Source organism: Sparassis crispa (genome assembly GCF_003851025.1).
Source record: "Sparassis crispa DNA, contig_000009F, whole genome shotgun sequence".
NCBI classification, from domain to species: domain Eukaryota; kingdom Fungi; phylum Basidiomycota; class Agaricomycetes; order Polyporales; family Sparassidaceae; genus Sparassis; species Sparassis crispa.
In genome coordinates, this window is record NW_020939756.1 from 203,152 (window position 1) to 219,707 (window position 16,556).

The 16,556-nt window shown below is 53.4% G+C and overlaps 7 protein-coding genes across 7 annotated transcripts; 3 read left to right on the top strand and 4 right to left on the bottom strand.

Annotated features, from left to right (window-relative positions):
• Positions 1-651: 651 nt before the first annotated feature.
• Positions 652-1,310, bottom strand: SCP_1000730 (Probable peptide methionine sulfoxide; the record flags this gene model as incomplete). Its single annotated transcript, XM_027761943.1, has 4 exons — positions 652-761; positions 820-882; positions 945-1,166; positions 1,220-1,310. The coding sequence occupies 4 exons, from the start codon at positions 1,308-1,310 to the stop codon at positions 652-654; spliced, it is 486 nt and encodes a 161-aa protein (XP_027617744.1).
• A 963-nt stretch (positions 1,311-2,273) lies between these two features.
• SCP_1000740 (Probable peptide methionine sulfoxide) lies at positions 2,274-3,134 on the bottom strand (the record flags this gene model as incomplete). Its single annotated transcript, XM_027761944.1, has 5 exons — positions 2,274-2,398; positions 2,461-2,556; positions 2,614-2,676; positions 2,734-2,976; positions 3,035-3,134. The coding sequence occupies 5 exons, from the start codon at positions 3,132-3,134 to the stop codon at positions 2,274-2,276; spliced, it is 627 nt and encodes a 208-aa protein (XP_027617745.1).
• Positions 3,135-4,319: 1,185 nt separating this feature from the next.
• SCP_1000750 (hypothetical protein) lies at positions 4,320-4,731 on the top strand (the record flags this gene model as incomplete). Its single annotated transcript, XM_027761945.1, has 3 exons — positions 4,320-4,543; positions 4,594-4,627; positions 4,684-4,731. The coding sequence occupies 3 exons, from the start codon at positions 4,320-4,322 to the stop codon at positions 4,729-4,731; spliced, it is 306 nt and encodes a 101-aa protein (XP_027617746.1).
• An 868-nt stretch (positions 4,732-5,599) lies between these two features.
• SCP_1000760 (hypothetical protein) lies at positions 5,600-6,449 on the top strand (the record flags this gene model as incomplete). Its single annotated transcript, XM_027761946.1, has 2 exons — positions 5,600-5,910; positions 5,972-6,449. 2 exons carry the CDS (start codon positions 5,600-5,602, stop codon positions 6,447-6,449), a joined length of 789 nt encoding a protein of 262 aa, XP_027617747.1.
• A 530-nt stretch (positions 6,450-6,979) lies between these two features.
• Positions 6,980-8,438, bottom strand: SCP_1000770 (hypothetical protein; the record flags this gene model as incomplete). The annotated part of the gene is made up of 2 exons (XM_027761947.1): positions 6,980-7,443; positions 7,508-8,438. 2 exons carry the CDS (start codon positions 8,436-8,438, stop codon positions 6,980-6,982), a joined length of 1,395 nt encoding a protein of 464 aa, XP_027617748.1.
• Positions 8,439-10,866: 2,428 nt separating this feature from the next.
• SCP_1000780 (hypothetical protein) lies at positions 10,867-11,271 on the bottom strand (the record flags this gene model as incomplete). The annotated part of the gene is made up of 2 exons (XM_027761948.1): positions 10,867-11,194; positions 11,258-11,271. The coding sequence occupies 2 exons, from the start codon at positions 11,269-11,271 to the stop codon at positions 10,867-10,869; spliced, it is 342 nt and encodes a 113-aa protein (XP_027617749.1).
• Positions 11,272-12,828: 1,557 nt separating this feature from the next.
• SCP_1000790 (hypothetical protein) lies at positions 12,829-16,016 on the top strand (the record flags this gene model as incomplete). The annotated part of the gene is made up of 7 exons (XM_027761949.1): positions 12,829-12,899; positions 12,950-13,008; positions 13,079-13,290; positions 13,765-13,928; positions 13,982-14,061; positions 14,110-14,660; positions 14,712-16,016. The coding sequence occupies 7 exons, from the start codon at positions 12,829-12,831 to the stop codon at positions 16,014-16,016; spliced, it is 2,442 nt and encodes an 813-aa protein (XP_027617750.1).
• Between the last annotated feature and the right edge of the window lie 540 nt (positions 16,017-16,556).

Genomic DNA, 16,556 nt, shown 5'->3' on the forward strand with positions numbered 1-16,556 from the left:
TAGGTCCCAGTTCATGGAGAACAAGCTTCCAGGATCTGTAGTGTGGTGCCACCCCCCATCTGAGTCATGCACTAGACCCAGCAACCCAGTCGACACCCTGCTGTCTCTTGAATATCCCAGATGACCACTGAGCAATCTGGGACCCCTGGGTAAGTGGTGACATCCTCTATGGACTGTGCATACCACGACACAGCATGCACCATTCAAGAACAAAATATATTCAAGGACACCTACTGAAGGCTCGAAGCATAGCCTCTATTGGGCTGGTGAAGCTAATGGCCGCGGGAAATACTTCCGGGAGCAAAAGCTTGAGCCAGGTCACTTACAGTACTACTCATGGTGCCGCGTCACAGATCCTCGAAGCCGAGCGCCAGAAAGACCCCGGCGAAGAGCGAGGTGCGATTTGATAAGCAAATCCAACCTGACCCTGCTGGGCAACGGTATATATTGCATTAATATTTGTCTGTGTTGCGCTCTCTGGATGCCATCACCAGTGCAGACGGTGGGTGGGGCACTTATAGCCTTCCGGATCCTTCTACAGGTACTTCTGGTGATAGGCCTCCGCGTCGCACCAGGTGCCTGCCGGAAGAATCTGCGTGACGATCGACCGGCCTACTCATGGGCAGAAGATCAAATCGGTGAAGGACAGGACTAAATGACGACACCCACCTGCGAAGAGCTTCTTTTCTGGACATCCTGTGTGACCTTCTGGGCAATAGCCTGTTGCTGGGGAGTAGTGTAGAAGATCACGGAGCGATACTCTGCAGACAACACGAATCAGAAGCGGGAACGACATGCACATCGCGGCAGAAGGCGTACGGCTTCCGACATCAGAACCCTGGCGATTCGCAACCGTCGGGTCATGGCTGCGATAGAAGAACTCTATGCATATCCACGTTATCAGCATCCTCCAGGAAAAGAAGTAGCATATAGCGACCACACACCGACTAAGTCGTCGTACTTGACTACGCTCGGGTTGAATTCGAAGCGCACCGCCTCCGCGTGGCCTGTCGCGCCAGAGCAGACGTCTCTGTACTTGGGATTTGGAGCGCTCCCGCCGATGTAGCCTGTGGTCGTCTTCGACAGCCCCTTCGTGAACTGCTTCGTGAAGAGATCCTCCACGCCCCAGAAGCAGCCCCCGGCGAAGGTCGCCACCTGTGTGCCGGCTGCGGAGGGGGAACTTGTCAGCAAGACGCGCCTCCACGGCGAACGTACGCACCTCGAGACTCCAACATAGGGGCAGCATGGCAAATCGCGAAGAGCAACAGCAGAAGAGCGAACAAGGGGTGTAAGACGAACATTTGTGACATCGTAAAAAAGGGTAAAATGAAAATGAAATGAATGTGAAAGGAAAGGCCTGCCTTGCTGAGGTCGCGCTAAACACGAGACATGTTATATACCCCGCGTACTGGCCCGTCTTATGTAGCAAGTACGCCGCCCAAGAAGGCGTCCATCAACGCATCATAGACACAAATACTTCAACCAGCAAATTTAGAGCGCTCGGCGTTGGACTCGAAGCGCCCGTGACGGGAGCTCACTGATCACAAACCGCGCTCGGGACCACAAATCGCGCTCGGGGTCACAAATCGCCCCCGGAATCGTCATGGTCACAAAGCAAGAATGCACAGTTGACAAGACGTCTCGCATGTCCCAGTGCCTGGAGAACGTTCACGGAGAACGGGTATAAATTCAAGTCACCAACAGTGTCCGACCTGTACGGGACGTATAGCCAGAGCTCACCTCCTGCTACGCCCGGAACAAACTCAAAGATCAAAGTTCTATTGTTGTTTGCATATAGCCACGTCTGATTTTGGGCCAAAGTACTGAATGCACGGGATCGACGCGCTCGACTGCACTATGCGGTTGGGTATATGATGCAACTTCTCTGATTGAAACGTCGACGAACGACCAGGATAACGTCGCAAGTAGGAATGGCTGTGCGCCTGTTGGATCAGTGGCGTCAAGTCAGTTAGGTACTTATGTGGAGAATGACAAGATTTCGCCCATACTGCCGTACCGACAACTCCACGACGCCGCCGCCACCGACCACAGTAATTTGCTGGCTATGTCAGAAAGCTTTTGCAGGAGTGAGTGGTTCATTTATGTGAAATCAATGTCAAACGGGCTGTATGCCTAATGGCAGGCATAGTAGATGTCGTCGGATCTGCGGAGGTCTGTCCAAATCAAGTCATATTACATCGGAAGGGATACAGATAACATCCTGAAGCGTTTGTCCATGCTACAAATTATGGAATAGCACTCCCGATAGTGAATTACCAATGCAGATGGTGAGTGGGGCACTGGTAGCCGGACGGGTTCTTATGCAGATATTCCTGGTGGTATTCTTCAGCGTCGTACCATGGGCCTGCCGGGACAATCTGGGTAACGATCTTCTTTCCTGGAGGCGCAAGAACGAGCAGTGAGGAAAAAATACATGGAATAGCACGGAAAACATAGTACCGATGGGGTCAAAATGCTTCTTCTGTACCTCTTCCGTAACTCGTTTGGCGATGTCAAATTGCTCGGGGGAATGGTAGAAGATCGCAGAGCGGTACTCTGGAAGTCGCGCACTGAACAACCGAAAGTGCAGGAATATATCAAGAGATAACGTACGGGTTCCTTGATCAGCGCCCTGGCTGTTCACGGTCGTTGGGTCGTGAGTACGGTAGAAGAACTCTGAGATCGGTCTTTCATGAGCATTTGCAAACTAATAAGGCGCATATAGTCACGCACCAACCAGTTCGTCGTACTCCACCACATTCGGATCGAATTCAATCCTCAACGACTCCGCGTGATCTGTGGTGCCTGTGCAGACTTGTCGGTAGTTAGGGTCCTTGGCATCATCCTTCCCACCGGTGTAGCCCACGGCGGTTTTGAGGATGCCCTTCTGCTCCGCAATGGGATAGTACTTCAAGAATATGTGCTCGACGCCCCAGAAGCACCCCGCGGCAAACGTCGCGATTTCTGGGTTCCCACCTTCAGACGAACTTAGCATTCGGCTGTCTGCCTTTGAATGGAAGAGATATCGACTAACCTGACATCGTCACAGAGCTTACACCGCGACCGTTTTGCAAGGCCTGAGAACGAGAAACGGATATGAATGATTGCAAGATGGAACGCAAGCGGCTCAACATGCGTACGAGAGTGCGACATGGATGAAGAATCTCAGCCACATTATGGCGTATGTGCACGTGACATTTGCCATCAAAATCGCTAGACTCGCCGATTGGCTAGGATTGAGTTAACCAATGGTAGCGGCGCGAGCACCATTCCCCGACACCGCTCACTTATGGCTTTCGTACGAGGGCTCGAATATGCAATGCAGTACAAGTACTTATGGTGGAAGCTAAATCCTTTTAATTGAATACCCGGCATTCTAGCCTTCATTGTCACCTACATTGTGGGTCAATAACTGACATTCAAACAAAACAGGATACTTAATGTGTTAGCCTAGTAATGTCTGCTTTCCATAAGGGAGTTCTTTCTAAGAGGTCTGCCAATCGGCATATCACGTGCATTTGCAAACACCACACTTTAGAAAATGTGTCTCCTCCCCACCAATGTGTCGTGTTGTGTTGAACTACATGAAAAATATGCTTCCTGCTGGCATGTACAGATGAACCATTTTGGTTTGCTCCAGAAAGAATTTTTGAAATATATTTGGTAACATTACTTTGATACTGGCACATAGAAATTAATAGTGTGATGTACATCACAAAAAAGGTGTGGAACTTATAATGCCCTTGTATTTCAATAGAATGCCATTAGAATGGATAAAATCATCAGACTGACTGGAGTGGTTCAAATGTCAATCTGTCTTAACAATGAAATGTTAGAAGTTGAATAGAATGTCAACAAAATTATTTAATGTATTGCATCTGGAAAATCTAACTTTTACTTAGAGGTGTCCTTATGTTACTTAAATGCACTTATGAGCCTTAAATAAGGCAAAAAAGGACAAAAAGTCGGACTAAGTAAAGTTGGGTTTTCCTGGTGTAGATACGTCGGATATCCTGAGGTACGAAGGTTGAAGCAGAGTAGCTACACTACCATTGGGAGACTACGCTGTCCTGTCGACGACTCTGTTGACTGTAGGAACCCACGGACTGTATGTGAATGACCACCCGGATCACCGCAATAACTCACCACCCGACGTCACCATAATGCCAATCGCCAGATTGCTAGGTGAGTCTTCCGTTGGTGCGGGCTGTGGTGATGGTGCAGAAACAATATTGAGTTAAACAGTACATGGCTAGCGTCATGAACCTGCATGGACCGCGGTCGTATCGGACGCTCGAGGCTCAACCAGCACGCTAGCAATGGATGGCCTTCCAACCGCAAGGGGTCTCCAGCTTTTGGCGCACTGCCTCACGATCACATCGACGCAAACGACCGCGTATATCGACGACTATCTGCATGAGCATGCTCAAGATGGGGAAGTCGCGACTCGATTTCCCTCAGACCTCCAGTTGCTCAGGTTCGAGAAAGTATTGTTAAAGATGGACCCTTGCTGGACAAAGGAAGACCGCCGCAGTGTCGACCGGTACGCGTCAGTGTCAGTGACATGGAAGACTTGACACGGACGCAACGTAGATATCGCTGTGTGGTCGGGCATTTGGTCAACCCCGTGAGAGTCAAACACTTTCCTCTGGGCATCTTCAGAACTCAGGGCTTGATTCATAGGGCTCAGAGCAGAAACCTTGTCTAGACAGACCACGAGCCTGCAGTTGACAAGTCCTCCAGTACTATAGGAAGGTCTTCCTCTTTAAATGCGCTCTTCTTGTGTTGCACAAGTTTCCTAACAAAACTGTCTACGTTCTTAGCGGCGCTGGCAGTTTGGCGGGGAACAGTCGATTTTTGACGTGGGTTGTCGCTCTTTTCACGATAGCCTCATGCTCTTGTAGCTGCCTACAGTGCCCTACGGGTGCTAGTGCAGTGTCGTTTATTTTATTTTATGTGGACCACTACTACGGTGCAACTTTCCCCAAAGCTTTGGTGGTTCTAGCGCTCACAGTTACAAATGCAGTTCTCGCTGCCACCTTCGTGCTTCTAATACAACCACCCACAGCGGATATGCCTTGCTTTGCTGCGGAACTTTAACTCTGGGTGAACTCTAGAAGTCCTACGGTGCTGAATTAGGCGTATCTGAGGCTCTTCAGGTCTTCCGGAACTTGGAAGTGTATACAAGTACCGTCAAGATTTCATTACGTCTATATATTAGCAGCATAACAGCCACAGAAGTCAGTTGTGGTCCACTGCCGCGCCTTTGAGCGCCGAGCGTGCTTATCTCTCCTACTCTCAGCATCGTCACCGAGTCGATACTGCGTACGGTATGTCTTTGAGGTTCTACCACCACCGGACATATTAGACTCACTGCGTTTGATCGTCTTGGACTGGATGGACAGTTGCAGACGTGCACCGGTAATCTGACTACTGCATAGCTATCTGCTTGCATAGGCCCCACAGCCTGATAGCTCTGCCGGAACTTGCTTAGACCGTCAGTTAAAGCCATTGCACGCCGCACATCTATCGATCAGCTCAGAACGTTTCAATCTCGCATAACCTCCTCTTCCATTATCCGGCTTACAAAGAGAAGAACATGTCGTCCGACAGCGAGCGCAAGTATGTCAAGCTCATATACCACGCGGCCAACAAGTATCCCAATTGGGACCCAGAGACAATCGTCCAAGCAGGCGATTGGGGGCGTATCATCGCCGGGAGTTCCGGTTGGCTCCCTTGGGCGGACAGGGGTGGCATCTTTGTGAAGGAGGGAAATATCTACCAGGACGGGCTGGCAGAGAGATATGACATCCCGAAACCGACAGAGTACGGAGCGGAGGCCTCGAACGTGGTGACCTGGTTCGTGTCTCAGAATGCAAAAGTGTTGGACGTCTCGCGCGATGCAGCAGGGTACATCCATGTCTCTTCTGTCTTTCAATATCCTCCCCTTCTAACCTAGATATTAACATAGACAAGAGCCTGGTCTCGCGGACTGCAGAGTCACGGCCGGCTATCGCTTCCCATCCAGCGGCGGTGCCGTCCTCGCGATGCAGAACGATACTATCTTGGCGATCGATCCACCCGGGCGCCTCAGAGAATTACTGGAGGACGACACGATGCGCGACTGCGTCGTCGTCTCTGAAGTGCACCGGTGCTCGTCGTACGCCCGCTACCTATCGTCGCCGCGCACCAAAAAGATCGTCATTGGCCTCAGTGAGCAATCTGCTAAGACGACGGGTGACGCCGAAGTGCAGTGGGTCCACAGTACCACTACTGGGGAATTCAAAGCGGACGTCAGCAAGGACCGTGACTTCTGTCCTCTATTCAAACTCGTGTCGTTGAAGGAGGACGACAGGTCTATAGACCTGCGTGTGCCTAAACCTCCCTCCAATATCATGGCGGCATTCTCGCTATGCTGGGACTTTCCCTTTCTCCAAAGCTACTGCTAGCAGATCGATCGTGACCGTGATGACGGATTGTTTGGATCTGACAGGATATCAGTATGCTGGGACATCTCGTGATATTCCTCATGTATTGATCCTTATGTTTTTACCTAGAGATTATGTAGAATACCTTGATATTGAACAGGAGTAGCATCGCAGCCTCTTTTCCGTGTCTTTTGCACCTGCCAGGTGTCAACGTGCTCTTCAGCATGCTACCCATACCTTGATCTTGGACTAACTGTGGAGCACTCTCATTCGAGGTTCGCAGCTAGGGGCCTGAAGGTGCGCACAGAAGCCGTCATCAGTGGGGGCTCATTGTATCCTGACGCAAGAAGCAGTGGAAAGGTCAAACATGTAATTGCACAACATAACATTTCACAGGACGAACAGAAACAATTAACATAGCAAAGAGCCTGAGTGAACTACTGAAGGCACAATGTCAAATCTACGGGATGTACCAGCAGCACATCTAATCTCCCAAAGGCAGACTACAAAGTCACTCCTACGAGAGAGGGACGGCCTGATATAGCAGCACATCACAATAACCACTGTGTCTGTATCGGGTCCTCAGATACATAATACTCGGACACGAACTCGAGATACATCAACCCCACCTTCGCTCCAGCCGCGCGGGAGTGCGGCAAGCGTGTCCTGATCATATCAGTCGACTGAGTTACCAACGGCACCAGCTTCGATTTCGTACACGGTGGCTTCACGTGGAACAACGTGACAAGCCGTGGACTGACCGTGCACAGACGGGCGAGCTGCAAGTCAAACGCACCCCAGTCCAACAGCCTTGAGATGTCTATGGACATGTAGTGACTCTCTTCTCCGAGGATAATTTTAAGTTCCTGCAGATTTTTCGAGTTCACTCGGGAGAGGATGAGGGGCATCCAGGCGCGCATAGCTCCCGGAGACCGTTTACTTCCAAACCGGTATTGAAGGTGCAGCGAGACGAGATGGGTAAACCCGGAGCTATTTAGCGTCCGAGGAGAACTACCTGCGGAGTGTCATCAATAATGAGCACAACTGCCTCTTTCCCACAAGCGACTGTCAAATCTCACTGGCATCTGTGTCTTCTCCGCTTCTGAGAGTATCACAGGTCGGAAACCCGATATGCAAGTGCTTCAATGCATTGCTTCTGCGTAGTAGGTATGCAAGTACCATTTGGCTCTCCTGCCCGCCGTAGTTGCTATTCCATTCTAGACTCTGCAAATCGAACTTGAATGGCCAACGGAGAAGGTAAAACCTCGCAAATTCTTCCGATGAGCCCCAGCGATTAGGGTAACAAGTCTTGAATTTGAAGTCCCGGAGCTGTATGGGTGTGTCGAACGGAGAGTACCAACGTGGATGCCGCAGTGGTGCCACAGTCGGCCTCAAAGTCCAAGTCAAATGTACTAAAATGGGGAAGCCACTCCGAAGCCCTAGCTCTTCGATGTGCAGCGTTTCCATTGCAGGGAAGGACAATAGGATAGCCCGTACGGTATCCAGTCTGATATGACCACGCGGGTACGTTGGTTCGTCCATCACGCATTCTAACCCCACGGTGACAACCGCTGGCAAATTCTTCAGCACTTCCAGCAGCGTATGGTTCAGCCATCTCGACCGCGTATCGGACTTCGAAGTAGCCCTGATGGTGAGCGAGTGAATGCATTGCGCCATCCCGAATTCTACCAGTAGCTTTAGTCGCGCACAGCTCCGTGAGTCGCACACGAGGTATCGATCGCGACACATGAACTGGAGTAAATCCCAGCACGTCAGCTGGAGGGCTCGGAGTGCAGCGACGTCGTCCTCCAGGAGGTCAATGATATAGATCCACAGCTCCACAGGAAGTCTTGTTGAATGGGATCGCGTGGGAATGGCTCGCCGAACATCTACCTGCCGAGTGCTTGTACACTTTCGCAGAGCGCAGGGGAACCAAGAAAACCAGGACGCTCCCCAGCTGCGAGGAGAGCTCTGGACAGATGCAGGTCTCGTTGACTGCTGCAAGTCCATTTATGCCACCTGGGAGCAACGCGGTGGCGACACATTAGCTAGGGTTCCACAAGAGAACGACACATACATACAACGCCAGTTATGCGTTCAGAGCTACGGTAGATGGTCGTGGAAGGAGACCTCAAAGGGGCATACAGCAGCCACTGTACGCACAGGGACTCTGTATGTGGCCCAAGGCTGTGACTCATTGCACCGCGCCGCGCACGTGGAAATACTGCTTCGGTCCGGAGTTCTGGGTCACGTTATTAGGTTGTAACGCAGTTGGTTATCTGTGCCATGTGGTTGAGGTATGCGCACGCTGCCCGACGAGTGTCCGAAGGACCCCGGATTATAGGTGAACAACCCTGATCCGGCGAGCCCAAAAATGTCTAAGCGCCGAAACCCGAAAATCGACCTTTGTGTCTGGATGAAATCAGGGTGAAGTGCCAATTTCCCCCCAAATCTTGTCTGGATGGTGGCATCAGGCTCCTGAAAGTGCCATTTTGGCGCTCGCCGAGGGCTCTATGGGGCCAAAATGTCTGTACCAGCACCAAGGCTTTTCAAAAAATTTCTCCCGAACTGTCTGGATTATATCAGGGTTGTGCGTGGATTTCGCCCAAAATTTGTCCGGATGGCACTCAGGGTTCCCCACCTATAATCCGGGGTCCTGTGTCCGACGAGTCTGACGCGAAGTCCAGCGAAGATGAAAGAGGCATCGCCCTCGGCAATTGGCCAAAGCGTGTACTATGCTGCGATCATCCCGGCGCACCTATAGTAAGATAACGGCCGTCACCACAACCAGGACCCCCGACAGTTGGCGGAAATGCCTGATCCTGAGGAACCAAAAATGTCCGTTGGTAGAAGCCGGTTTTTGGCGTGAAATGTCCGCAAAAAACCAGGCCTCCGGCCCTTGGAGGTCAAATTTGTCCGGGTTTTGGACCAGGCATGCGTTCATTGCAGAAATGTCCGGGCTCCCGGATCAGGCCTCAGGCCTCAGGATGTTGTAATTTTTGTCCGTATTCACAAACCAGGCCTCGGGAGGCTCCAATTTTCAAAACAGCCTTCCGAGCTGCGAGAATAAAGGATAAGCTAATTCATTGTAACTCTCATCAAGCATGTCTTTCCTGTTAGCAAAGTGCATGTTGTTGAGGACAGGAATCAGGAGAAATTTGGTATCAAGTGAATGAAAATAGTATAACTAACTTTTGCGGCCATGCTCGGAGGAGATAGAATTCAAGATTACTATGAAAGTGACATTGCAAGTTACTTTCTACTGTTCTTACTGAGTTGTCATCAGGAAGACACTTATGTAAGGTTGTCAACTATGAACTTGGAAGCGGCATGTCTGTTTCCGATGCCGACTAGACAGCATCTAGACAGCCCTTTGAAGGTGGTAAGCCTGAGCCTGCCAGAGCCCCCTTCCATCCTGATGCCGGCCTCCGGCCGGAGTAGAACTTTGTCCGGAGGGGGATCAGGCATCCATGATGTCCGGTACATCTGTCCGTGAAAAACCTCAGGCCATCCACAGGTTGACCCCCTGATTTGTCCGTGAAAAATCAGGGATGGCGCTCCCAAATATCCAAAATTTGTCCGAAATCGGCTCAGGGATCCTCCCCAATTGTCGGGGGTCCTCCACAACCACTGCACGTTCATCGAGGTTCGCACCCTGCCTTGTGAAGCTCGCAGAACACACAGAAGCCCTCAGCAGGCCGGCAGTGGGTGTGGACTTGAAGGCAGGCATGTTGGAACACCTAGTTTACTTGCACGAGCCGGTTTCATGGTTCTCTCAGAGATCGCGACCTCTGCGAAACCTGACAAGACATTGTGTACTCATGTGGGTGTTGATACGCGCTCTGTGGCACTCAGTGCTGTGAGCCTCGAACAGCTGTTGATGTTTGCGAATCAGTGATCAATGAGGCGTTGGATGTTCAGATCGTGTACAAGTATCAGTCTTCAGTACTTCAGTTATAAAGGTGGTCTCGAAGCTTCTGGATTTGTATACACGATGCCACGGACATGTACTCCAGTTTGGAGCGCAGTAGTTGATTCTCAAGAGTCAGAATCATTGGTCTCGCAGGGGCAGTCGTGGCCGTCATTATGGTCATGGTCATTAACTTAAACAATGGCCAGGACAGGTTTGAAAATTTGGCATCTTTCATGTACTTGCGACGATACGGAAAGGGCTTGTCAATGTCTGTCGCATACAGCATACTCCTCGATGAGCCCGCCCGATGGAAATTAATGATGCGCGTGGCCACCGCGGGGTAGATATCCGTCGCCCGCTGCGGCAGAGCATATCGCTGGTGATCACTCAGTATGAATATTTCGGACGTCGCGACCAAGATATTAAGTCTACCTCGCGTCCTGCAGGGCGGGCTCTCTGAGGTGGGATCCCAAACGCCTTTGTTCGTTATCTTCTGTAGCGCATGAATATCCGGACCAAATGAAGTCAGGCTAACCACGGCCACGGCTTGATCCTGCCCGGACCACCGACGAGGGGGGCTCGCGAGCTCGTGAGGCTGAAGAGGTGCGCGCACGCGAAGCATGCCACAAAATATTCTGCAGAAGGCAGGGGGTCCTGCAAACTAAATGACCCGAAAACATGCAGAAAATCAGCGCCGAAGGCACGAAGCCACAGAAGGTTGGAGGACTCGTCTTCGTCCGCACCAAACTGGCCAAAATGTGGAGGATTGAGCCGTGTCCGGACCAAAAAGTTGCAAAAACTGTCCGGACCATGGACCTCCGCCAGTCGGAGGTTACGAGGATTATCGGGGGTCCTGCGCTGTCCCGCTCAGTTTCCATTTCGGGCAGCTTCTTTTCCTTTTTGGTTTACCACTTACATCGCCTGCGTCATTCACTTAGCACCGGAAGCCCTCCCCTTTCATGTCGCACCAATCACAACCTTTGGAAAATCCCGAGCTGAGTTTGAGTCGGGGATAGTTGCTCGTATATAAGGAGGTCGAACGTCCATCGAGTGCGTACACATCTTGCCTCTCCATTCTCTCTTCGCCCCAAGTTGTTCCCCTCCAAGTTCGCTAGCTTGAAGCCCCATGACTGCCGCGTCAAAGAAGACACAGATGCGAACTAGGCGAATTTCATGCGGAGGATAGACAGATGGACAGATGGGGTGGGTACGCTATAGATTATCACGTAAGTTCGTGCCCTTAAAATGTGCAAAGGGCGCTCGCTCACGGGAGAAGATACGTTTCCAGTACCCTTGTCAGCGTAAAACATGAGGAATCGTACTATAGACCAGTACGTATGAACGCATACATCTGGTGAAGTCCAGTGCGTCACACCAAGGCGCAAGACGTCTCCTCACGTCCCACCGCATACATCTGGTGAAGTCCAGCGCGTCACACCAGGGCGCAAGACGTCTCCTCACGTCCCACAGCATGGCGGAGGTCGTCACCTCGTGTCCCAGAATGGCAAGGCTTTATACCCGTCGACTCGTTCTGTGAACACGCCGTCATCCGTATGTTCGATACGATGCCCCCTTATGCGCAGCCGCAGCGCGAACTCGAATGAAATTGCAAACGTTGTCAGACGTGGGAACTTGAATCGCGACGCCGTCGGAGCTTGGCGAGCCGGTGGAATGGCGGAAGAGGACCTGGAGGACAAGCGCTTGGTGGATCGATGGTCATCTCGCCGGAATCACACGCGCGACAACGAGGGTACAGCGTAGATGAGGGCATGGATCTTCCCGGCTATCGACGAGTAGTGAGGTGATCAACTGGTGATCAACATGACGAGAAGCGCACTCAGTGATTGCGGTGGGTGTCTCTATCCCAGGGGGAGCTGAAGAAGCCGACATTCGCTCCACTGGATGCCCTGGATCCATGCGACTCGGGTCCGTCATACCATGATGAAATTGCGAGACGTGCGGCAGGAAGGCGGCCGGGGAAATACATAATGGGTAGGCCTTGGGCGTGATTCTTTTGTGGAGCTTGGCGGGACTTAGGCTGAGCTGTTGAAATTGTCGGGGGCGGAGCAGGGCAGAACGTTGTGAAGCGGAGATACAAGGGAGATACTCGCCGTCCGGCGGGGGCGCAACGAGCCCTGGAGCAGCTCGTAATGGGGAGCTGAGATAAGCTGCAAGAACGCGTGAAAGCGGTGACGTAGGCAGAGCTGAGCAAAGCGACGGCGGGCGATTGGCGAGCGAAGGAGCAAAGTCGTCGAAAATTGGAGAGATAAGAAGACTGGGATCTGGACCGGACGCTCGGTCTACGGCGCGCAAGTTCCCGGGTCATCCCAGAGCACTGATTGGCTGGGGCCTGCTGGCGGGGGAGTCGAGATCGGGTCACGATCAACGTCCGTAAGCATCCGCCAGACGCGTCTTGAGCCCACTCCAGTGCTCTCTCTCTGTCTACCTCTAAGCTATCTCACTCTGCAGCTACCTTTACAGCTACCCATGGAAGAAGACCAGCAGCAGTTCGTGCACGCTCAGCTCCCCGTGCACTCCTCCTACGACAGGGACAGACTGTGTGTCTCCTCACGTCTCCCTCCATCTTCTCCCGCTCACCCGTGCACAGTGAATATGAACTCATCGTCCGCCAAGAGCCCAAGCAAGCCCGCATGTGCGGCGTAGGCGGTAAAGGCAACCTCCAACTTCTTAGTTTTCTGCTTCGGTTCTGCTCACTCTTCCGCTCTATTTCCTTCAGCCGACCGCCGGCCGATCGACCCTCCTCCCATCGTCCAGCTTCGCGTCATCGATCCGTCCCAGCGCAGGGCACATTCCAGCTCGTCCCGCGCCAGCTCTCCCGACGTGTCTTCTGCAGCCCTTGCATCCCAGAGCTTCCTTCAAAACCCGTACTATTTCATGTTTGCGAGTCTTGCTAAGCCAGATGAGGATGTCGAGCTGCATTGGTTGAAAGTGAGTTTCTTATCTCGTTTCCTGCAATTTTCAGTTTCGTACAACTCCTCTATCTCTATCCTTGTCATCTCTTGTTCTTCGGGCTCTTTTCTCCCGCCTGTTCTAGATCCGTCCCACCTTCTTCTCTATCATGCATCTACCCAACTGTCCACACCATCCCGTCTGTGGATCCCTTACTCTTCCACCCTTCTGTTCAGCTTCGCGCCGATGTCGCGCACTCTCTCTGAAGCACCGGATCTCGCCTTGGATCTGGCTCGCCGTGGTTTTCATTTGTTGTCCATGTTTTTCTTCACGTTGGCTCGTGTATTCCCTCGTGATTTCCTCGCCGGGCTTACACGTGTACTTCTCAATATACGGCTTGCCTTCAACATTTTCAGGCCTCTTCTCGCTCCCATCCACGCCAGCTTCATTACGTTATTAATTTTCCCCTTCGTGTGATGTTCGGTGACTGACTGACCACTGCCCTCTGCGTAGGACGGAAAGACTCGCTGTACTACCGGCTCTGTCGTCTCGTCGTTGTACCACCTCAAGGATGCGGAGGCAGGCGGGGCGGACGCGGGATTCTTTGTATTTCCTGATGTCAGTGTGCGCACAGAGGGAAGCTATCGGTTGAAGTTGAGCCTATACGAGGTCGTCGGGTAAGCGTCAGTTTTCCTACCCCGAGCTTCTCGTTGCTGACGACCATCGCCAGCTCGAATGTCTATCATTGCAAGTCCATTTTCAGCGCGCCCTTCTACGTGTACACGGCGAAGAAATTCCCTGGGATGGAAGGTAAGTTTCTCACCAGGTTCACCCTCTCCACACTAACGTTCCTTCCAGAGTCGACGCCTCTCTCGTGCTCGTTGGCAGATCAGGGGATTAAGATCCGGATCCGAAAAGACATCCGTGTACGCAAGCGGCCTGCGCAGGGTCTGGCGCCAGTGCCCATCCCTATTGGGAATGCACCCGTAGGACCGTTAGGTCCTGTGCCAGTGCCGCTACCGGTAGAAGATGAAGAGGGTGAACCATCGCGGGGCGCGCCTCCGCCGCCGCCAGCACAGATGGGTGCGTTCGGGCCCGTGCCCGTACGACTGCCGGACGAACCTGAGGAGGAAGACGAAGAAGACGAGCGGGAAAGGGAGCGAGAGCGCGAAAGGGAACGGGAGCGTGATTACGACGAACGGGAAAGAGAGAGGGACCGAGAGAGGGATCGGGAGAGGGACCGACTTAGAGAGCAGGAGAGGGAGGCGGATCGGGAGCGGGAGGAGTCGCGCAGGGCGGGCAGGAGAGACAGTGGCAGCACAGCGTCACGGAGGGATAGTGCGAGCACGGGGGAGCGGGGCACGAAACGCGCGAGGGCGGACGAGCCTCCAGAGGACCTAGACAGCGAGGTGAGTCCCACCGCGAATTGGAGCACGATCGACCCGTCTCTAAGCGGGCAGTCGCATGCCCCTGCGCCGTCTGCCCCGGTCTCTGCAGCCGAGCATCACTACTCTACGCCTTCACCGTATGATCATCGATTCTCTACCGCCTCAGCCGCTGCGGCTTCTGCTCCCCCACCCGCGCCTGCGCCCGCACCAACGACAGCGTACCACTACGACCCACACGCGCACATGCCACCGACACATCACTATGCTGCGCAGCCACCTCCGCATCCTTATGCGCATGTACCCCTTCCCATGGCCATGCACCACGTTGCCGCGCCATACGGTCATACGTATCCAGTACCTCCACCTCCAGCCACCGCACCCAGCGCACCGACACCTGGGACCGCATGGCCAGGATACGAAGCCTATGGGCATCACCAACACTACGTTATCGCGCACCCGGCACACGCGATACCACGCTATGATTACCCTCCGCCCGGCTATCCTCCTGCGCCGCAGGGATATGCATACTATGAGCATATGCCGCCACCGCCTCCCGCGCAGAGCCACCACGCTCCGAGCGGGCATACGTCCGCGCCGCCCACGCACCATCCGTATCAGCAACAGGTATCGCATCATTCGTACGCACCTCCGCCTCATCCTCCGTCGCCGCCCTCTCCGCAGGGGTCCAGCAGTCCAACGTATGATTACCCCGCACCTAGCACCAATGCAGCCGGCTCCACCGCCAGTATGTACGCACGCGCGCCGCCATCCCCAGCGGAAGACCGCGGACCCCCGGCGCAGCAGGCACTCCCCCAATCTCAAGTCAGCGCTCGGTACGCGGCGCAGTACCCGCCTCCCGCGAACCACTACGGTGCGCCCGCGTACGGGTCGGCGCCTCCATCGCAGTATGGTCACGTGCCGAACCAGGGCCAAGGCGGGCAAAATCACGGCCAGAGCCAAAGTCAGACGCAGAGCCAAAGCCAGGGTGTGCAGAGCCCCGGCGGGCGCCATTCGCACGGGCATTACCAGCTGAGCACGCCACCGCACCACCACGCGGCGGGATATCCCGCTCCCCCAGCTAGCGGCACCACCAGCCCGACGAGCGCCGGGAGCGCGGAGGGGACGTGGGCGGGATCGGGCTCGGCGTATGCGCACCATCAGCCGGGCGCGAGTTGGTCGACGCCGATGCTTGTGCAGGACGCGTATGGTCAGACGTATGCGGCGAGGGACCCACAGGGCATGTCGCGCATCCAGCTGGCGCCGCTTCGCGCCCCGGGGTCGCCCCCGCCGGGCCCCGCGAGTGCGGGTGTGGAGAGGGGAGTCGGGAAGAAGAATCCGCTGAGCATCGGGAATATCATTTCGGAGGATTCGGGATGAGTACGAGCGGGCGGGTGTGGACGTGCGGTTGAGTTGGTTTATAATGGGAGATCCTGGATGCAGGACGTTAAGCGTTTTCTGCTCGCATCTGACCTGTGCTGTTTTGATTCTTCTCGTTCAATCGTCATCCCGGCTCTGTCGACACCTCTCACATTTGTATATATGTTCACCACTAACTAGTGTATCTTAGCTATTCCGGTACAGCTGCTATTCGACATGTTTAGATCGCCCTCGGTCAACCTACCCCGGGGATACCTCATGAAATCTCCATGATCGCGAGCGAAAGAAATGATAAGAAGTAACGAGGAGGGTTGCCGGTTCCTCAGGCCAAGCACCCATCCGATATATATCACAATTGAGATATATCTCTGATTTTTGGCGACAAACAAATTGAAATCTCCGCACCTAATCAGCATTTGGACAAGACACAACATCCTCCCCAAACATGAAAGTATAATTTATTCATGGTATTGAACGCGTGTGAGACACAAAATGGGTATCTGGGAAGCTCAACTGGTTGTAGTGGACGTTTTTCAGCGT